At 41.1% G+C, this 23,470-nt stretch overlaps 1 protein-coding gene across 4 annotated transcripts in view; it reads left to right on the top strand.

Annotated features, from left to right (window-relative positions):
• OTUD7A (OTU deubiquitinase 7A) overlaps window positions 1-23,470 on the top strand; it is a 381,326-nt gene that overhangs the window by 204,078 nt on the left and 153,778 nt on the right. For all 4 annotated transcript variants that reach the window (XM_043434490.1, XM_043434492.1, XM_043434491.1 and 1 more), the window contains 2 exons: window positions 10,966-11,060; window positions 12,630-12,784. In XM_043434490.1, the coding sequence (XP_043290425.1) occupies window positions 12,634-12,784 (151 nt within the window). In that variant the 5' untranslated portion in view covers window positions 10,966-11,060; window positions 12,630-12,633. The remainder of the gene's footprint in view (window positions 1-10,965; window positions 11,061-12,629; window positions 12,785-23,470) is intronic.

Below are 23,470 nucleotides of genomic sequence, written 5' to 3'. Positions count from 1 at the left end.
TGTGGGAGACATGGCACCTTAGGGCTTTTTCCCAGCCTCTGGTAACTCTGTCCCAGTGAGGGCTGAGCATAGAGGTGGCATGGCTGCTTTGATCACAGAGACCCTAGAGGCACCACGTGCACCATGAAGCCAGCAGCCACAGGTATAGAAGATATGGCACTTTTAGAAAACTAGTCTCTGGTAGCTGGCATTCAAAGGGCCTTCCTGACTGGTCCTTCTCTCTTGCTTGGTGCAGCAGGCACTCAAAGGGCCACCCTCTCTGTTGGTCTTTCTCTGTTGGTCAGCTGTTGGCGCCAGCACGTGAGGAGAGAAAGCCTGCAGTGATGGCTCTATCACCTGCACGTGACTCAGCAGTCACACCCTGCCTCTGTAGCTGCCTGGCTTCCCTCCAAAGGCATTCCCCGTCACAATTTCCTCTCTCCTATCACCTCAGGCCATTTCCCCATAGTCAACAGCAGCCCTTGCCCTGGAATTGCTCTCCATTCCTTACACTCCTGCTGCCAGCAGTGACTTGTGTAACTGTCCAAGGTACGTAGGGCCACGGCATGGATTGTCTGTGCGATTCTCACTCCATTCAGAGTATCACAGATCTACTGTTTCACTCTCCGACAGCCTCAAGTGCTTCCCCTCTGTCCCGACTGATTGCCCTGATGTGGAGATTTCACCCCTGCTTCAGCTCCCTCAGTCTCCAGGTGCAGATCCAGTCCCACTCACTCTCCTCCTCTTTTTCCCTTCCTTCCTTCATCCTACTGAGTTTTGCATGGCTCTATATATTCCTTTCCCAGTGGTCAGGGACTCCTGCCAACTCTTAGTTGGTGCTCTGTGAGATCTTCTACATCTGAAGATATATTCCTGATGCATCCGTGGAAAGAGATCCACTCCACTTCCCATGCCATCTTCAAGACCTTCCAAACTTAATTTTTTGAGGAGCCAATCTGTGGGGTAGGGGCTGGGTCGGCATGGTTAATGGTTATCTTATAGTTAAATTTGTATTCCCTTCATTGTTACTAAGGTTGATTATCTTTCCATATACTGAGTTGTCATGTGGGCTTCCTATAAACTTCACATTCATATGATTTGCCAATTTTTTTCTTGTTCTGTGAATCTTTAATTATTTGGATATGTTCATTTTCTATTCTGAATGTCAGTTCCTTGTTCATTATATATTTTACAAAATTTTCTCCTGTTCTGTCTAACTTTGATTTGTTTTGTCATTCAGAAGTTTATTTATTGATTTGGCACTTTTGCTGTTATTCATTTCATCAAATTTTTCTATGATGGCTTTTGCTTTTTGTATTTTAAGAAGACTTTCTCTATGAGTCAGGACAGGCTAAATGCTACAACAATTGTCCCCCAAACTCTGGCGCTTTAACACAGTACAGTTTTACTTTTTGCCATATGTCAGTCAGCGCAGTGTGGGTAGCATCCCTTCCTCCTTCCCCATCTCACCTCTCCCCCTCCTCCTTCCCTCTCCTCCTCCTTTTCCCTCTCTCTTCCTTCTTCCTCTGCTTCATGTTCTTCTTCCTCTCTTCCTCCCCCTCCCCATCTCTCCCCTCCCCACCCCTTCCTCCTTCTTATTCTCCTCTCTCTCTCTCAATCTGTTTTATACACACATAAACACACACATTTTCCATCCTCTCACTGGTCCCTCTGTCTGCCCCTTTCCACACTACTTTAATCACAGTACTTTTATGTTTGATGTGTGGTAGAACAGACTTCTGAATCCACTTTGATCTTTATCAAAAGTGCTTTGGAATTTCTTGCTTCTTTATTCTTCTATGTTTTAGAAACTGTCATATTCCATAACAGTTCTGTTCTGGTGGTATTGAAGTTATGGTATGAATTAGAATTTTAAAAATAGTCTTCCCATCCTTTTATTTTTCTTTCTCGCCTTAAATATTGTTTTCTGTTCAAACAGAAAGCTTATTTCATGTTTGATATGTGAACCCTAGTTAATTATGGAAACTTTTAATGAAATGGATCTTTTGTTTTTTATAAAAATGATTAATTAGCTAATGTTGGTATGTAAAAAGGGTATTGATTTTTTTATGTTGGTCTTGTTCCAGCCATTTAAAATGTTCTTCTTTGTTCTAAGACTCGGTCGTGGGCTTGTTCTAAATTTGGATGGCACTGCTTCTAAAGTTTGTATTATTAGGTAGGATAATTGTTATAAGTTTGGAATACCCTTTAATAAGTAAAGGAAGTTTTCTTCTATTCCTGGTTTATTTTGAGTTGTATAATGAATGATGTGAGCTTTTTGGCATCTTTTGAGATGATCATATGGTTTTTCTTCTGGAGAGTGTTAATATAGCATACTCACATTAGGATCATGTTTGGCTGTTAGTAACAGAGAGAAGAAATAATAGGGAATTTAGTAGGAGGGGAACTTGCTCCTCTCTCATGAATGTGGGGTAAGCATTTCAGGGATGGCAACTCCACGAATCCCCAGGACTGCCTTCCTGCCACCTGAATCTCCCTGTACCCTTATCTCCATTATTCTATTGGGGCTAGGGCTCCAGAGTCCTTTGTCTTTCTCTGTCTTTTTCTACAGTTGGATTCACTTACTCATCTTTTAAGGTTTTCATCCATGTTTATAAATGACATTACCCTATGACTTCTTCTCTTTTCTGTTCTTTCTTTTCTAATTTTGACATCTGAATTACTCTCCCTTAATGTAGCAACTAGGAATCTAAGTTCAGCTATAAATCACCAAGCATTTGACTTACTTGGATAGAACTGATAGGTATTTATATGAGAAGAATGATGGGAAGTCCAGAGGGGTGAAGTCTAGGGCCTGGGCAAAGTTCAGTGATACCATCAGGATTGGACTTGTTACTCCACCAACCTGCATGTTGGGTCATCCTCTGGCTTTCTCAAAGACCGAAGATGGCAGATATACTTGGAGATGGTATTTCCTTGCCTAAGGTAGAAAGGAGGAAGAAAGCCAGTGGGAAAGGACTGTATCAGTTAAGCCTGACCCCTTCTATCAGGGAAGCAATGGCTTTCCCATAAACTCAACACAGTTGACTCCTGCCTCTATGACATAGACCTGAATCATTCAGTACAGCTGCATCCGGATTGGTGAATCTGAGTTCAAGGAGGGGAGATTTCAGTGACTGGCTCTGGATTCATTACCCAGTACTAGGAATATTGTCAGTCTCCAAAAATCAAGGGTTCTCCACTGCAACCTGATAAACCAAGACTTTACCAGTGGTAGGTGAGTAGGTATGGAGTAGGAAACATCTAAGAAAATGAATGAGTACTTTCCTATTTTTTTCCACACTCTTAATCCATTTTTCACCCTGTTACCAAATCTTTGTGTCTTTGTTTTCCTAGCACAGTACATGTTCATTCTCTACTCAGAAACTCCCAGTGGTTTCCCACTGGCCTCGTGTTAGAATCTAGCTTCTCACTTTGACAGCCCACAGGTCCGACCCTGACCTTTACCTGTAGTCACCGTGCCCACAGCTCTCCTGCTTCTGGTATCCCTGCACCCAGAGACATACAGATGTGCTTTTGCCTTTTGGCCTGTGCTCATAGTGTACATCCAGCTTGGAATGTCTTCTATTCAGCCTTCCTAAATCCTCAAAAACTCATCCTACATTTGGCCTTTTCACTAACCCTTTCTAGTATCCTAATTTTTTTTTAATAAATCATTTTATCATTTATACCAGTCTAAGTTGAATAATGGTTATTTTCATGTATACCCATCAGATGGAGTAGGAACTTGGATTTAGTATTTTTATTTGTCCACTCAGCAGATTTATTTAACAACTGGTATATTCCAGTTTATGGTGATGTTAGTGCAAAAAATAGGAACCCTGACCTTCAGGACAGCCCTCACAGAGAGAGACGAGGAGGCACGTAGCTCAGCAGTGGCAGCCCAGGACCTACACACATACTTGAAGTGTTCGTTTCATGTCAGTAAGACCATAGAAGGATCCTGACCCTTTAGGTTTTGTTTTTCTTTTTTAAGACTCTTTTAACTTGTTAGCAGATACACCTTTTCCTAGAAGACCTGGATAAAATGATTGAAATCAACAGGAGAAGTATAAACCTGAATAATGAGTTGTTTAGATCTTTTTAAACCCTTGTTTATGGCACATTGGTCTGGTTCAAACATACATTTTATGCCTGTGTAACAGCTAGATTTGTGAGCCTGGAGAATAAAAGCATAAATCCTTTAAAGCAAGGGAATCTTGAAAGCATTCCAATGCTGAAGGCTTGAATTGTGCAGGGAAGCTCTGCTGGAGATTTGCAAGGATGCAAATGATGCTCTAACATCCAGGTGCCCTTAGAAGGTGATCAGTCCTGATGTGGGCACCTTCCACAGTTGCACGGATATTACTGTCCTCTACAAGTGAGAATAAATACTGCCATGTCTTGTGGCCTTAAAACTTTACTTCCATGTTTAAGTATTATCTTCAAAATGAATGATTATTATTCCTTGTGGATTCTCTAATTGTCTACTCTTAATGTGAGTTCAAGATAGGAAGCAGCATGGAAAGAAGAGCCTGTAATTCTTTGGGGGTCATGAGCCTCGAGTGTGATGATACCTATACATCTATTCCCATACTAAGAACTGTTGAAGATTTTTAGAGATTTAACCTATTAATGTGTCATTTCCATGCACACAATAGAAAACCTCAGTAGATCCTACACTCAGTACTATTAGCAAAAATATAAGTTTTAGAAGAGACTTTTTTCCACCTTTCCATCCTAGGAGAAAAATCATTAAAATGTATGATTGAGTGTCTACTAAGGAAATGTTTTACTTCTGATCATACACTGATGCATGTGCTGTGTTTTAAAGGTGCTAAACATTTGGATCTCAGAATGTTTGAAGACTCCATGCCATTATAAAGGGTTGGTGAACAGCGACCTTAGGTCTAAGTGGGTCTTTGTGGGAGTCATTACTCTGCTACTGAGCTGTCTGATCTTCAGTAAAATGGAACAGAGCCACTTGGCTTGTGGAGTTGTTGTCTGAATGAGAGTTAACCCACCTGTAAAATTCTTAGTATACTCAGTGTCATCCTGGGCCCTTGACAAATCGTAGTTATTTTCCTCATTTAGCTATAGAGAGAATTTACACCCATGGGAAGAGTGTTTTTCATTGTCCAACTCCTTTCAAATAAATTGGAAAGCCAAGATGAAATGGATAAATCTGCAGTAAAATAAAGCCTAACACAATTGAATCCTATAGAAAGTCTAAACAGTAATTTCCACAGGAAAAAATAAATAGGGGAAGTTGTAAAGGGTTTCCTTCAAAAGAAACATCAGGAATAGATTGATTCACAGGGAGTATCTACCTAACATTTTAATGTCAGGTGACTCCAGTGCTACTTAGGCTATTGCAAGAGAACTGAGAAGATAAGCCTATGGTTTTGCTCTGTGTATAGGATGTTAACCATAAAACTGTCAAATTTGCACAAAAGATTGCACATAAAAATAAAAGCCATATATCAAGTTAATGCATTAATATGAAAATAGAAGTTTTAAATAAAAACTAGCAAACTGAAGAAAAAAGCACATAGGAAAAGAAATACCAATAAATGATTAAAGATTTATTTATTCTAGAAGTATGAGTAAAGTTTAATATTAGAAGTTAATTAATAGAATTCATTATATTAATAGATATTAAGAAAAAATTATGTGAAAATCAACATTCATCCATAATAAAGCTACTCAATAAGGTATATGCTGCTGCTGCTGCTGCTGCTAAGTCGCTTCAGTCATGCCCAACTCTGTGCGACCCCATAGACGGCAGCCCACCAGGCTCCTCTGTCCCTGGGATTCTCCAGGCAAGAATACTGGAGTGGGTTGCCATTTCCTTCTCCAACACAGGCACGCATGCTAAGTTGCTTCAGTCATATCTGACTCTGTGCGACCCCATGAACAGCAGCCCACCAGGCTCCTCGTCCACAGAATTCTCTAGGCAAGAGTACTGGAGGGGGTTGCCATTTCCTTCTCCAATAAGGTATATGGGTACTTTCTAAACATATGTACACATATGTGTATAGCCCAAAAGCTAGTAGCCAGCATCTTACTCAGTGTGGCAATTCTACTAAAGTTAGAAGAAAAGCAAAAATGCCCATTACCTCTATGAATAGTTAATAGTATATTGAATTAGTTCAGTCAGGCAAGAGAAGAAGGAAGCTTAAAAATTGAAAATTCAGAGTAACACAATCTCTGTTTGCATAGGATGTGATTGTATATCTAGCAAAACAAAAAGTAAGGGGGAAAAGACCCAGTGGATAAATTTCTACAAGCACTAATTAAAAATTTAGTAAAAGATTGGGATATAAATTTAACAGCCAGAAGTAAATAGTTTTGTTTAGAAATATGATAACCAGTTAATATACATATTGGGAGAAAAGATACCTTTTATGGATACCTAGGCATAAATATGGGCTTCCTTGGTGGCTCAGTGGTAAAGAACCCACCTGCCTATGCAGGAGATAAGAGTTCGATCCCTGCGTTGAGAAGATCCCCGGAGGAGGTAATGGCAACCCACTCCAGTAACTTGCCTGGGAAATCCCATAAACAGAGGTGCCTGGTTGGCTATAGTCCTTGGGATCACAAAAGAGTTGGACATGACTTAGCGACTAAACAATAGCCAAGGCATAATTTAAACAGAAAAATACAGAAATAGATGCAATTGCATATGCAAACATACCATATAGCAGTGAAAGCATCTGAGATTAGAAGGGCTTCCCCATTGATGGGTTTTGCTCTTAAGTTGTATTGAAATAGTTGTATAGACAGTAAAAATGCTAAAATTGAATCCATGCCTCACTTAATACACCAAGATCAAGTCCAACTACATCAGTTCTTTCAATGTGAAAAATAAAACCCTTTAATAGATAATTTTTAGAGGAGTTTTAAGTATACAGCAAAGCTGAGCAGAAGGTATGGACTGTTACCATATAACTCCTGTCCCCACACACATGGCCTCCACCACTGTCAGCATCCCACACCAAGGTAATACGTGTGTTACAGTCGATGAACTGACACTGGCACATCCTTATCACCCAAAGTCTACAATGTCCATTAGTGTTCACTCTTGGTGTTGTGCATTTGTTTGTTCAAAACCTTGGGAGTTCTCAGGGTGAAATCCAAAATGGGCCCACATTCTTGTATGTAATGAAACTAACTTACCCAAGCAAAGAGACAAATGCTTGGAGTACTTTCTAGGAAGCTGGGCCGTCCTTTGTTTTAATTGGTTATATAAACCTTAGGAGCTTATCACTTAATTAAAACTTGACTTCAACTTGCTGATTTAATAAGAAACAAAAGACTAATATGTAATAAAATGGGAGGAGAGTACAGTTTTAGCCATATTTCCCAAAGCATGGAATAGTTTGTGGATGAGCCAGGCCTCCAGCCTCCACATGTGACACCCACAGTCCTGTGTGTGTGTGTGTGCATGTGCACGGGAGAGCCTGAGAAATCTGTGTCAAGAGGACCTCTTCTGTGGCAATTTCTTCTGTCTTTTCTGGGGGTCCCTGCGTATGTAGCATGACAGAGTTTACCCTGTCACAGGGGTTCAGACAGCACTGCTGGGACCCAGCATGGCTGGGGTTGGTCAGGGGTCAGCAGGACACTGAGGGGAGCCACACAAGAGACACCCTGTATGTGGCAGACAGTCCAGAGCACCTGTGAGCATGCAGAACACCCTCTCAGGACTGTGACCTTGGGGAGTCAGGGGCCTGGGAGGGAGGGAAGGAAGGAGCCAGGGGCTGTGAGGGGCTAGGCCAGGCTGCAGGGGCCCAGAGAGAAGGACATGGGAAGGACCTCTGTGCTCTGGGCTTCCAAGTGACCCTTGAGAGGCTCCCAGCAGGAGAGCTGTCAGTCCAGTCTGTCTGCCTGTGGAGGAGAAGGTCAAGGGCCGGGGACAGCTCTTGTCCCAAGGGAAAGACCAGGGTACATCTCAACAGCGCTGCCTGGCTCTCCCTTCTCAAACCTCCATCACCTCACACACAGAGAGGAATCATGCAAATACCTACTCAGTAGATAACAAGGACCTACTGTGAAGCACAGGGAACTGTACTCAATATCTTGTAATAACCTATAAAGGAAAAAATCTGAAAAAGAATATATGTATATATATCTGAATCACTTCACTATACCCCTGAAACTAACACAATATTGTAAATTAAATATATACTTCATTAAAAATAAATAAATCATATGTTAAAATGTATAACATTTTAAAAATTAGCATATACATTATTTTTTAAAAATACCTATTAAGGATAAAGAGCATGTCCCCCAACATGGTTTTAGGAAAATGCCTAGCCAGGTGCCTGGTCCTTGGAACATGGGCAGTGATTGGCCAGAAACAGAATATTCTGGCCAAAGCCCTGTATTTTGCAGGGAGCGGACAGAGTCCAGGGATGGGCTTGGATGGTCACCTTGAACCCCCTCCCGGGTTCTCCCCAGGGTCCTACTGTGTATTTTCAGGCCTTTGTATCCATCTGGACTCAGGGACTGAGGTACAGCTAAGAAAGAGGGTGTTGGTCATCCCGCCTGTGTCTGAGAGTGATAGGGGGCGGGATGGGGGGCACTTGGTGCCTCTGTTGCTCTTGGGAACAGGCACCTACCTGTCTGGGTGCACACCTACATGTAATCAATTAGCAAACTTTCTGGTATGTCCAGCAGAACTGGCTGAGGGCAGCACGCACCCCTTCTGCCATCCAAGCTAGCTCTGCAGTGCTTCCAGAGGCGGCAGTTCTGGTCCTCAGTGGAGGCCTGGGCAGGCGAGGGTGGTCCTCATCATCACAGGCTGGACAATAGCTCGCATTTACTGAGCATGCCCTGTGGGCCAGTGTGTTCCATGCACTAACTCCTTCAGACTGTAGACCAGCTAAGAGGTACTGTTATGATCCTGATCCACCAATGAGGAAACTGAAACAGTATACCTGAGGCCTCACAGGAGAGGTGATGGGGCTATTTTGGCACCAAGAGAGACTGATTCCAGGACCAAGCCTCATCCCTGGACTGCACTGCCTCTCCTAAGACAAAGCCACAGTGGAAAGAGCTTGATATGCCCCTGTCCCCAGGACAGTAGGCAAGACCCTCAGAGAAGTTCTGTCCAGGGGCCAAGATGCAGAGCCTGGACATGGCTTCCCTGGTCCTCACGGGGTTAGGACAGGTGAGGGGTGCCTTGGCCATGAAGGGTGGGTCATGGGGCCCAGCAGTGCTCTCTGGAGGACTGGCATGAGGGGGCAGGGATGAGGATGGCCAAAATGGCTGAGAGTCCATGTCCCCATTAGCCTGGCTGCTCCTGTATCTTCACAGTGCTTGAATGTGGGGCCTCAGTGTGGTGGGGGCATTAGATTTAAGAAATAAGTCTTGGATTTCCCTGGTAGTCCAGTGGTTTAGAATCTGCCTGTTAATGCAGGGGACACAGGTTCAGTCCTTGGTCAAGGAAGATTCCAAGGCCGTGCTGCAACTTCTGAAGCTTACTTGCCCTAGAGCCCATGCTCTACAACAAGAGAAGACACTACCAGGAGACACCTATGCACTGCCGCTAGAGAGTAGCCCCCACTTGCTGCAGCTAGAGAAAGCCCACATCCAATAGCAAAGACCCAGCATAGCCAAAAATAAATAAATGATAATTTTTTAATAAAAGAAAGAAGTCTTCAAGGGGACATGCACATTAACCTCTTGCTGTACCAATGTTTATACTTGAATGTGGCTAAAAGCTCTTTTGAAGTCCACCCTTTAGTTTCTGTCTGTGCAGAGGACAAGGCACAGAGCGGGAGGTGTGGCGTGAATCTTCATCACAGCACTGGTGAGAGCCAGTCCCAGTCTCAGCACAGGGACCTGGTGTCAGTGTAGAAAGGATGTAAGCTGAGTTACACACAGTGGCCAAAAGGTGGACACAACTAAGTGTCTAGCCATGGATGAATGGCTACACAAGGTGTGGTCTCTCCATACAGTGGAATGTTATTCAGCCTTGTTGTGGCCACATGGTATATCCTCCCAAAATTCATGTATTGAAGCCCTAACCCCCCAATGTGATGGTATTAGGAGGTGGAACCAGCGGGAGGTAATTGGGTTTAGATGAGATTGTGAGGATGGAGTCCCCATGATGCTATTTGTGTCCTTGCCACATGAGGACCCAGGGAGAAGGTGGCATCTGCAACCAGAATGTGGGCTCTTACCAGATGCCAGATCTGCCAGCACCTTGATCTCAGACTTGCCAGCCTCCAGAACTATGAGAAACCTATGTCCTTTGTTTGAGCCATCCAATCTGTGGCATTTTGTGACAGCATCCCCAACTAAGATGAGCCTTAAAATGGAAGGAAATCCCAACACTTGCTACAACACACGTGCACCTTGGAAGGCACCATGCTGAGCAAAATAAACCAGTCAACAGGGGACAAATATTATGTGATTTGTTGATAAGAGGCTCCTGGAACTGTCAAATTTAGAAACAAAGTAGAGCGATGGTTTCCAGGGGCTGGGGGAGAGGGGAGGGAGTTAACGTTTAATGGGGCAGAGTTTCCGTTGGAGAACATGAAAAAGTTCTGGAGATGATGGTGGTGATGATGGGTGCATAATAATGTAAATATATTTAATGTCACTGAAATGCACTCTTAAATAGTTAAAATGGTGATTTCACGTTATATATGTGTTATAATAATTAAAAATATGCAAGATTCAATGTATTGATGGGGTACTTAATATTAAGGTTGAAAACAGGTCTGAAATGGGGAAAGGATACTCTCTGAAATATAAGTACTGGTTACAAAGAGGAAATTTGAGACACTACCCACCTTGCAGAAGCCCCCATGTTTGGGAGGTGATGGCCACCTGGTAGGCAGGTGCCCAAGGAGAAAATGGGCTTGATTTAGACAGTCAGCCGAGCCCCAGGTATGCCTCCTATGACACGAAGCAAAGCCTCAGCCTCTGACAGTCAGGAGAGTAACACGCTCTTTCTTCTGCTTTGTCCTCCAGGTGGAAGTGACCAAAGAAGTGGCTCTCCTGGCCGAGGCCCCGGTACATGGAGAGAAGGAAGACAGCAGTCTCCTAATTGGAACCATATACATTAGGTCAAATCATTTTCTTATTTCCAAGCCACACCAACCCAAAAATCACACCCCAGTCAGAGCCATGTGCAAGCTGGTATAGGGACAGTGAGTAGTCTGACCTCACAGACGCCACTGTCTTGTTTCTCCATCCTCAGGGCCTGGCACCTTCGATGCGCTTACCTCCCCAAGTCTTACAGATGCTCAGGTGGACTCAGAGAGGTAACACAGTGCGTCACCTCTCATCAGAGGGGCCGAGCTGGGGTTGGGATTAGGCCAGCAGCTCTGGCTCTAAAGCAGCAGCAGTCGGCACAGACCTAGCGCTCGAGCAGAACCCATCCAAGTGAAAAAGAAACGGGGGATTCTCATCAGTGGCATGGGGTTTAAACTCACCCCCATGGCTTGCAAAATTAATTAGATGCTCACTAGGATGATATTTTCCATCATTTATACTTAGCAAACTTTCTGTGAAGGTCCAGATAGTAAATATGTTTGGTTCCGTGGATCTTACAGTTTCTGTTTTCACTGCTTGACTCAGCCACATGCAGAAATGACCACAGATAGTACGACAGGGAGTGGACAGGGCTGGTTCCAATAAAACATTGTTCACAAAGTAGTGGACTGTAATTTGCCAACCCCTTCTTGATGGAGACAGAGAGTGCATTTGTGCTTTATCAGGCATGACCGTGTTACCAGTTTACTGGTGGGAGTCACCCTCACTTGCCATGTGCTATTTGTTTCTCCCTAGCAACTGCCTGGTGCAGTTAGCCTGTGATCAAGCTACAGGGTGACATTTTATTCCTCTAACTGGGATTATTCTACTAGGAAATCTGAAATCTTTATGAATTTTATTAATTGTTCTTGTGAATATGACAACTCTTGGAAAAATGGCAAAAGATTTATCCTCTTCAGCAATCATAGTATTTCTGTCAACTCGGAATTGATGTGGACTATTTCCTAAGAGCCAAGTGAGGACTGAGGTGGGCGTGGAGAGGTCACTGTTTAAGATGTAGGTAGGATATAGCAGCAACACAATTACATTCGTGCAAGTGTTAACAGCTCTAAATGAATCTCTCTAAGATTCATTAAATGTTTGATTATTTTAGAACAATCAAGTCTATCTTCTTTTCAATTGGTTATCACTGAAATTGACATAATCTAAGATGGGAAGTGGGCTTCACCAACAGCTCAGAGGTAAAGAATCTGCCTGCCAATGCAGGAGATACAGGAGATGTGGGTTTTACCTCTGAGTTGAGAAGATTCCCCTGGAGTAGAAAAAGGCAACCCAATCCAGTATTATTGCCTGGAAAATCCCATGGACAGAGGAGCTTAGTGGGCCACAGTCCATGGGTTCTCAAAGAATTGGACATGACCGAGCAACTAAACATGCACTCAGGGTAGGAAGACTGAGTTGGGAATGGCCCCTCTCTCCTATGGCACCTACAAAGGGAATGACATTTGAATCTGACTTTTATTATTTACTGTTGCACACAAATAAGCAGGCATTGTCCCACACTGGCTCAAATATGTGTCACACGAAGCAGAACTGGTTTCTTCTTTCCATCACGTTTGTCTCTCTGTTCTCTCCTGCAGATGGATGGTTTCTAGCCTGCTTCCAAACCCCACCTCGGCTGAGTGTTGGGCGGCCCTCCTGCACGATCCTATGACTCTTGATATGGACGCAGTCCTGTCAGACTTTGTTCGGTCCACGGGGGCAGAACCTGGTCTGGCCAGAGACCTGCTGGAAGGTAGGCCTCCTCCAGGTCCCCCAGACCACCCTGTTGGCCATAACTGCCCCCAACTCAGTGACAGAAGATAAGTTTTTTTTACCTGACAAGGGTGGTTCTTGGACTCCTTAAAAAGTCAAAGAGGGTGTGGATGATGGAATTCCTTTTGTTACTCTTGACTTCCTTTGGGGAATTGAATAGATCACCCAACTCTCTATAGTAAAAGGCATTCACTAGGTTTTACTTTGCATTAAAGTTTCTAGATATTGAGTCAAAATCTATCAATGTCTGTTTTTTAAAGAAAATATATTCAGTAAAGCAGAAATTAGAAACCATTAAAGAGAAACACTTTTATTGAAGACCTTAGCTTCTTATCTGTGTCTTAGCTGAGACAAAAATATTTCAGGCCAAGGTTTTTGGTGAAAAAAACACCTAATAGCCAACAAAATAGTTGAAAATAATTCACAAGCAAGAAGGAAAATTCATCCTCAAGCTTTTAGAGTGGATATCATTCACTACATGAAAAATGTGCTTAGTCTATATTTAGAATGTTTTGAGATATTTATTCAGCTATAACTATAATGAAATAAAAGTAATACTTAGTTTCAGTCTCTAAAATGGATTTATTTTGCGTATTTTTACAATTTTTTTTTTTTTTTTTTGTGGTGGAGTAAAAAGAAGTGGGAAGAACCAATTACAGCTTCTCAGGAGAGTCAAGTGTGTGAAAGAGGAGTTTTAAACAATTACTCTTTGCTCCAAATATAGAAATTCCTCCTTGTGAAATTAGCAAATACTTGGTCAAATAGTGTAAGTCACAATGATTCCTTCATTCACTTAGGGAAAGATATGACTCACTGTACATTTGAATGGTTGGAGGTAACTACTCTATCCTGTTGAAAATTAAGACCTCCCTATTGGAGGACTCTGATAAAATGGGAGTCGATTTTAAATTTCCCTGAACCTCCCAGAGTTTCAAACATTCTTGGAGTTTAGAATGAAATATGCTTAGAGAATATATGTGATGTATGTGAATCAAAGTGCTATTCTAGTGTTTCCCTGATAGCTTTTCACTGCTTTTCTTAATTTTAGTGAGCAGTCATGTAGGGAAGTAGGTTTACAATGAGGTTGGCAACAAGGACTCGGGTAAGTCCAGACTCAACATTTACTGGCTACAAGATGTAGGGAAGATTATTTTATTTCCCTTAAGCCTCAGTTTTTGTCTATACATTGAGCCTAACCCACCTTCTAGGGCGATCGTGAACATTAGAAGTTGTGATGTAAATGCTTGGTGGGTGGGGTGACCATCATTTAGAGATGCTCAAACAGTAACAGATGAAGGTCTTGTCTGCTGTTGCCCTCTTTGCAGCTAGTACTGACCTTGCCATTGATATGTGGTTGGTACCATTGATATGTGGTTGGTCAACTAGAAGCAAGAGCTTTTAGCTTTTTTTCTTTAGTTTTATTTTTTAAGGGAAAATGCAAGAAAATAACTTTTTGTGTAGAGTTCTAAGAATTTGAACACATGTGTAGATTTATGTTATTACTACCTCTCTCAGAGCACAGAACCCTCTTATCACTCCCAAGAACCCCTCCTGCTCTCTTACGGCCATACCTTCCCCAGCCCTGGCCACTGGCAATTCCCGTTGCATTTTTTTATCACTTTGGTTTTGTCTATTTCAAGAATATCATATACATGGAGTCATATACATCATATACATATACAAAGTCATATACATCATATACATATACGAAGAACCTAACCTTTTCAAATGAGATTCTTTTCACTCGGCATAATTATTCTGAGATTCATCTGAGCTGATGTGCTTGTCTATAGATTGTTCCTTTGCTTTGCTGAGTGATACCCATTGTAGAGATGGACCATGGACTGTTTAGCCACTCAACTGTGGGAGGCATTCAGTAGTCTCCAGTTTTTTGCTGTTATGACTAGAACTGTAATACATTTCAGGACAGGGGTTTTGTGAACAGTTTTAATTTTTCTAGGGTAAACACTACGGAGGGATTGCTACTTCAAATGGTAAGTGTATGTTTAAAAGAAATTGCCAAACTGTTTTCCAGAGTGCAGTACCATTTAGTGTTCTACCAGAAACATGTGGGAGTTCTAGCTACTCTACATCCTCACCACAATTGGCTTTTAAAAAAAATTTTAGCCATTATAGGTTTAGAATGTCATTTCCTCATTATTTTAGTTTTCATTTCCCTAGTGACTACTGATGCTAAATTGTTTTCATGTTATTTTCCATTGGTGTATTATTCTCCCTGGTGAAATGTCTGTTCAAGCCTTTTCCCAGTTTCTCAACAAAATTAGGTTGCTGTTTTTTTACAGTTGAGTTTTGAAAGTTCATTATATATTCTGAGCATAAATCCTTTGTCAGATACGTGATTTGTAAATATTTTCTCCCAGTCTGTGCTTGACTTTTCACTCTCTTAGCAGTGCTCTTGGCAGAGCAGAAGTTTTTAATTTTGCTGGAATCCAATTTATCATTTTTTTCTTTTATGGATTATGCTTTGGGTGACGCATCTAAGAACCTTTGCATAACCAAGTCATGAAGATTTTCTCCTGTGTCAACTCAAAAGTTGTGATGTCTGACTCATTTGGGGCTGATTTTTATATAACATGTGAGATTTAGAGCAAGCTTCATTTTTATGCATATAGATGACCAGTTGTTCAAACCATTTCTTGAAGGTTATCCTTCCTCCTTTGAATTGCATTTACATAGTTGTCACAAACTAAGTGTGTCTATAGGAGACTACTGATGTCAGTTCACTTTTATTGATCAATATGTCCATTCTTTTGCCAATGCTATACTGTCTTGATTACTATAGCTTTGTAGCAAATCTTAAAATCATCATGATTCTTTCAGGTTTGTTCTTATTTTTCAAAAGTGTTTCAAGTAGCGTGTATTTTTGCCTTTCCCTATAAACTTGAGGATTAGGTTACCTCTATCTATAAAATTTCCTGCTGAAATTTTTATTGGAATTATGGTAAATCTATAAATCATTGCCAACTATGTTATGTCTTCAAATCCATGAAGATGTTGCAGCCATATTTCCCATTTATTTAGGGCTTGTTTGAGTTATTTCATGAAGTTTATAGTTTTTAGCATATTATACCCTATAGATATTTTGTAAGATACATCTTTGGGGAGGGATTGAACTTCTATATACTGTTTAAGTTCATTTTCTAATTGTTCATTGCTAGTATGTAAAAATATAATTGATTTTTGCATGCTGTTCTTATATCCTACAGTTACACTACACTCAGTTATTTGTTCAAGTGTGTATGTATGTCTGTTCCTTAAGAGTTTCTATTTCTGCAATTATGTTTCCTTTCCAATGTATGCCTTTTATTTTATTTTTCTTGACTTATTTTTCTTGACTTATTCTTCACTTATTCCTATTTATTGCACTAGCTAAAACCTCCAGTAAAATGTTGAATAAGAGTGATGAAAGGGAACATCCTTGCCCTGTTCTTGATCTTAGGGAGAAAGCTTTCCATCTTTCACCATTATGCAGAGTGGGTTTGGTTGATGTTCTTTGTCAAGTGAAGAAAATACCTTTCTGTTCCTAGTTTGCTGAGAGTTTTATTATGAACAGTTTTTTCTTTTCCAAATGCATTTTCTACATCAATTGATATGATTGAGTTGTTTCTCTTCTTTAAACTGCTAATATAATGTATTACATTGATTGCCTTCTAATAGCAAACGAGCCTTTCAGCTATTTTTTCCTCAAAGATTTTCTACTGTACATTTGTCTCATCTCCTAATGGGACTTCAATGACATAAAGGTTAAACCTTTTGTTACTGTCCTACATATCCCTACAGTTCTAATCATTTTCTTTTCTGATATTTTCTCTGTCAATTATTCACTTCTCTTGATCTACTTATAAAATTACTGAATCCTCTGTCATCTCCATCCTGTTACTGAGCCCAACCAATAATTTTTTATTTTAGTTGTTGAATTTTTTCATTTCTAACATTTCCACTTGATTCTTCTTTATGCCTTCTGTTTCTTTGCTGAGGCTTTCTGTATTTTTCAAGAATGTTTGTTCTGTCTTACTTGTTGGAAAATATAATAACTGCTTTAAAGTCTTGGTCAAATAATTCCAATATCTGTGGCATCCCAACATTGCTATTGATATTTCCCTGGTTTTTTGTTATGGTGAATAAATTTGAATTGTATCCTAGACATTTTGAATATTATGTTTTAAGACTTAGGTTGTTTTTGAATCTTATAACAGATATTATTTGAATCTTATAGCAGATTTTGTTTTCAGTTCAGTTCAGTCGCTCAGTTGTGTCTGACTCTCTGCGACCCCATGAACCACAGCATGCCAGGCCTCCCTGTCCATCACCAACTCCCAGAGTTTACCCAAACCCATGTCCATCGAGTCAATGATGCCATCCAACCATCTCATCCTCTGTCGTCCCCTTCTCCTCCTGCCCTCAATCTTTCCCAGCACCAGGGTCTTTTCAAATGAGTCAGCTCTTCACATCAGGTGGCCAAAATATTGGAGTTTCAGCTTCAACATCAGTCCTTCCAATGAACACCCAGGACTGATCTCCTTTAGGATGGACTGGTTGGATCTCCTTGCAGTCCAAGGGACTCTCAAGAATCTTCTCCAACACCACAGTTAAAAAGCATCAATTCTTCGGCACTCAGCTTTCTTTATAGTCCAACTCTCACATCCATACATGACTACTGGAAAAACCATAGCCTTGACTAGATGGACCTTTGTTGGCAAAATAATGCCTCTGCTTTTTAATATGCTGTCTACGTTGGTCATAACTTTCCTTCCAAGGAGTAAGCGTCTTTTAATTTCATGGCTGCAGTCACCATCTGCAGTGATTTTGGAGCCCCCAAAAATAAAGTCAGCCACTGTTTCCACTGTTTCCCCATCTATTTGCCATGAAGTGATGGGACCAGAGGCCATGATCTTAGTTTTCTGAATGTTGAGCTTTAAGCCAACTTTTTCACTCTCCTCTTTCACTTTCATCAAGAGGCTCTTTAGTTCTTCTTCGCTTTCTGCTATAAGGGTGGCGTCATCTGCATATCTGAGGTTATTGATATTTTTCCTGGCAATCTTGATTCCAGCCTGTGCTTCCTCCAGCCCAGTGTTTCTCATGATGTACTCTGCATATAAGTTAAATAAGCAGGGTGACAATATATAGCCTTGATGTACTCCTTTTCCTATTTGCCAGTCTGTTGTTCCATGTCCAGTTCTAACTGTTGCTTCCTGACCTGCATACGGGTTTCTCAAGAGGCAGGTCAGGTGGTCTGGTATTCCCATCTCTTTCAGAATTTTCCACAGTTTATTGTGATCCACACAGTCAAAGGCTTTGGCATAGTCAATAAAGCAGAAAGAAATGTTTTTTTGGAACTCTCTTGCTTTTTTGATGATCTAGCGGATGTTGGCAATTTGATCTCTGGTTCCTCTGCCTTTTCTAAAACCAGCTTGAACATCTGGATGCTCACAGTTCACATAATTGCTGAAGCCTGGTTGGGGAATTTTAAGCATTACTTTATTAGCGTGTGAGATGAGTGCAATTGTGCAGTAGTTTGAGCATTCTTTGGCATTGCCTTTCTTTGGGATTGGAATGAAAACTGACCTTTTCCAGTCCTGTGGCCACTGCTGAGTTTTCCAAATTTGCTGGCATATTGAGTGAAGCACTTTTACAGTGGCATCTTTCAGGATTTGAAATCTTTCAGATTTTGTTTTAGGAGGTAATTAACCCAGTAGGGTTCAAATCACAAGTCCTCAGTTCCCCAAGACTTCTGTAGATTGTGGTTTCAATCTTGAGTCTTTGAGAAGTGCTATTGGATCTGTCTGGTGTACACCTAGTGGCAAATCTGGGACTTAGGCAATCGTTTGCCCCATATTTTACTGCTCCAGGTCCCTGGAATCTACTTAGGGTCAGATCCACACACATGCAGCTCAAGAATTCATAAACAACTTTAAGGGGTTGCTTTCCTAAGCCCCTGCCATATCATAATTGCCTTGATAGTTCTGGGTCCCTGGGACTCTGCTCTGCAGCCCAACATCTAGCACCCTGAAGCTCTGTTTGCCCCACACTCTTACACATTTGATTTGACTGTACCCATCTCAGAGCTGAGCAGAAGCCAGAGGGAGAGTAATAGCAGTGGGGCTCACCATGCCCACTGGGATCCACAGCTCTTCTGATGGGAGAGGAAGGTTCCCTGCCTTTCTATTCTGATTTCTTGCCATCTCTCATTGTTCCACAGGATTTCTTGAGGTCTAGGACACAAGAGAAATGAGGGGGAAAAAATTGTTAAAAAAAAAAAAAGATAAATAAGAGGTTTCTATACTCTTTCTGAATATTGGATACTCCTTCTTACTTATTGAGCCAGAGTAGAAGTCTTCCCTTGGAGCTAATGCCCACTTCTGGGTTCTGGGCTACATGAGTTCACATCAGGGAGACTAGAAATAAAAAGTGATAAACTCACCACCAGTTCTGTGGTTTTCTTCCTCAGTCTGCCTGCTTACATTTACTTCTTTGGATCCTCACTAGCTGCTCCAGGCATGCTGTCCAGGCAAAAAGGTGATTTCAGTAGGAGAGACACATGGAGTGTCCTTCCATCATATACCCTGCAAACTGTCTTCTGTTTTTACAAGTGGGAAGCCCAAGGTTCCCTGCACATGGTGGGTTCTTTAAGTTGTCAATTATTTGGGTCAAGAATTTTCTAAAAGTCAATGTTTCAAAGGACAAACTATTTTCATTGTGAGGTCTCAGACGTTTCTAAGGGTAAAAAATTTTCAGTGATGGCAGAAGCTGGGTGAAAGGTACATGGGCCCTCTCTGTAGTACTTTTTAAACTATTTGTATGTTTTTATGGAAGTGACTTTAAGCAACTTGGGCTTCCCTGATAGCTCAGCTGGTAAAGAATCTGCCTGCAATGCAGGAGACCATGGTTTGATTCCTGGGTTGGGAAGATCCCCTGGAAAAGGAATGTTACCCACTCCAGTATTCATCAGCTTCCCTGATGGCTCAGATGGTAAAGAATCTGCCTGCAATGCAAGAGACCTGGTTTAATCTCTTGGTTGGGAAGATCCCCTAAAGGAGGGCATGGCAACCCACTCCAGTATTCTTGCCTAGAGAATCCCGATGGACAGAGGAACCTGGTGGCTACAGACCATGGGGTTGCAAAGAGTTGGACACAACTGAGCGACCAAGTACACACAGCACATGGAAATGACTTAAAAGTCCATCAACAGATGAATGAATAAATAAGGCATGGTGTATATAAACAATAGAATATTACTCAGATTTTCATGTAAAAAAATGAAATAATGTCATTTGCAACAACATAAATGGACCTAGAGATGATCATACTGAGTGAAATAAGTCAGACAGAGAAAGACAAATATCATATGATATCACTTTTATGTGGAATCTAAAACAAGTGATAAAATTTAACTTATTTAGAAAACAGAAACAGACCCACACACAGAAAACAAACTTATGATTACCAGAGGGGAAAGTCAGAGAAGGATCATTTAGAAGTTTTGCATTAGCAGATACGTACTACTATGTATTAATATAAAATAGATAACCAACAAGGACCTACTGTATTGCAGAGGGAACTCTACTCAGTATTTTATAATAACCTTAAGGGGAAAGCATTTGAAAAAAAATGTATATATAAATACATACTATGTATGTATGTATGTATAGTTCAATCACTTTGCTGTACACCTGAAGCTCAAAAAACATTGTAACTCAGCTATCCTTCAATTTTTAAAAAGAGTAAGTGAAAGAAAGCCAACTGTTTGTGTGTTTTTAATTAATTTATTTCAAAATAAAAAGTTCATGGAATATTACTCAGATATAAAAAAGAATACATTTGAACACAGTTCTAATGAGACTGATGAACTAAGAGCCTGTTATACAGAGTGAAGTAAGTCAGAAAGAAAGACAAATATTGTATATTAATGCATATATATGGAATCTAGAAAGATGGTACTGATGATTGTATTTGCAGGGCAACAAAGGAGACACAGACATAAAGAACAGACTTTTGGTCACCATGGCGGGGAGAGAGGGTAGGAAGACTCAAGAGAGTAGCATTGAGACATATACATTACCATATGTAAAATAGATAGCCACGAATATTTGCTCTATGATGCAGGGAGTCCAAAGCTGATGTTCTATGACAACCTAGAGGGGTGGGATGGGGAGGGAGCTAGGAGGGAGGTTTAAGAGGAGGGGACATGTGTATGTTTTTGTGGCTGATTCATGTTGATGTATGACAGAAATCATCATGATATTATAATTATCCTCCAATTAAAAATAAAATACAATCTCTTAAGAAAAGTTAAAAACATACAAGAATGGGGATCACAGAATGACAGAGGGAAACAGTAGCAGTTCAGTTCATTTCAGTCACTCAGTCGTGTCCGACTCTTTGTGACCCCATGGACTGTAGCACGCCAGGCTTCCCGGTCCATTAACAACTCCCAGAGCTTGCTCTAACTCATGTCCATCGAGTCAGGGATGCCATTCCAACCATCTCATCCTCTGTCGTCCCCTTCTGCTCCTGCCTTTGATCTTTCTAGGCATCAGGATCTTTTCCAGTGAGTCAGTTCTTCACATCAGTGGCTAAAGTATTGGAGCTTCAGCTTCAGCATCAGTCCTTCCAATGAATATTCAGGACTGATTTCCTTTAGGATGGACTGGTTTGATCTCTTTGCAGTTCAAGGGACTCCCAAAAGTCTTCTCCAATGTCACCGTTCTAAAGCATGATTCTTCCATGCTCAGCTTTCTTTATGGTCCATCTCTCACATCCATACATGACTACTGGAAAAACCATAGCTATGACTATATGGAATTTTGTCAGCAAAGTAATGTCTCTGCTTTTTAATATGCTGTCTAGGTTGGTCATAACTTTTCTTCCATGGAGCAAGCATCTTTTAATTACATGGCTGCAGTCACCATCTGCAATGATTTTGAAGCCCAAAAAAATAAAGCCTGTCACTGTCTCCATTTTTTCCCCATCTATTTGCCATGAATTGATGGAACTGGATGCCATGATCTTCATTTTTTGAATGCTGAGTTTTAAGCCAGCTTTTTCACTCTCTTCTTTCACTTTTATTAAGATGCCCTTCAGTTCTTCTTTACTTTCTGCCATAAGGGTGGTGTCATCTGCATATCTGAGGTTATTGATATTTCTCCTGGCAATCTTGATTTCAGCTTATGCTTCATCCAACCCAGCATTTCACATGATGTACTCTGTGTATAAGTTAAATAAGCAGGGTGACAATATACAGCCTCGATATAGTCCTTTCCCAATTTGGAACCAGTCTGTTGTTCCATGTCCAGTTAAAACTGTTGCTTCCTGGCTTACTTCACTCTGTATAATAGGCTCCAGTTTCATTAATAAAAATAAATGAAAAAAAAAAACTGTTGCTTCTTGACCTGCATACATATTTATATGGATTTTTTACGGGAAGCAGGTAAGGTGGTCTGGTATTCCCATCTCTTGAAGAATTTTCCACAGTTTGTTGTGATCCTCACAGTCAAAGGTTTTAGTGTAGTCAATGAAGCAGAAGTAGATATTTTTCTGGAATTCTCTTGCTTTTTCTGTGATCCAGAGGATGTTGGCAATTTGATCTCTTGTTCCTCTGCCTTTTCTAAAGCCAGCTTGAACATCTGGGAGTTCTTGGTTCATGTACTGTTGAAGCCTGGCTTGGAGAAATTTGAGCATTACTTTGCTAGCATGTGAGATGAGTGCAACTGTGCGGTAGTTTGAACATTCTTTGGCATTGCCTTTCTTTGAGATTGAAATGAAAACTTACCTTTTCCAGTCTTATGGCAACTGCTGAGTTTTCCAGATTTGCTGGCATATTGAGCACAGCACTTTCACAGCATTGTCTTTTATGATTTGAAATAGCTCAACTGGAATTCTATCACCTCCACTAGCTTTGTTCATAGTGATGCTTCCTAAGGCTCACTTGACCTCGCACTCCAGGATGTCTGGCTCTAGGTGAGTGATCACACCATCGTGGTTAACTGGGTCATGAATATCTCTTTTGTGTAGTTCTTCTGTGTATTCTTGCCACCTCTTCTTAATATCTTCCGCTTCTGTTAGGTCCATACTATTTCTGTCTTTTCTGTGCCCATCTTTGCATGAAATGTTCCCTTGGTATCTCTAATTTTCTTGAAGAGATCTCTTAGTCTTTCCCATTCAATTATTTTCCTCTATTTCTTTGCACTGATCACTTAGGAAGGTTTTCTTACCTCTCCTTGCTCTTCTTGGAACTCTGCATTCAGATGGGAATCACAGTACAACAGAAGGAAAGAGTAGCAGAGGCTGATAGAAATCTGGCAGACAACGGAGAGGAAGTTGACACCAATCAGTCTCCAGGTCAATGGGTGTGTCCTTACCTGGCTGCTAGCTTCCCTTAGGTCTGCCCTTTGCTTGTTGGTCAAGTGATCCCTCTGAAACAAAGGTCAGGGTGGATGACTTTGTTCACCAGATTCCTCTGATATACCTTCTGCCTGCAGAATAAACTTCTCCACAGGGCACTCAAGTCCCTTCAGCGTCCAGTCCTGCTCCATCCCTTTCACCTCATCTCCCACTGCATCCCTTCACCATCCTTCTCCCCAGACACCATCCACCTCTGTGGTTTTGTTTAAACTCATGTCTCATGCTGTGCACTACTTCCCACACA

The sequence above is a fragment of the Cervus canadensis genome, chromosome 17 (assembly GCF_019320065.1).
Source record: "Cervus canadensis isolate Bull #8, Minnesota chromosome 17, ASM1932006v1, whole genome shotgun sequence".
Classification (NCBI taxonomy): Eukaryota; Metazoa; Chordata; class Mammalia; order Artiodactyla; family Cervidae; genus Cervus; species Cervus canadensis.
Note: the sequence above shows the minus strand (reverse complement) of the source record. Positions and strands in the feature narration are given on the sequence as shown.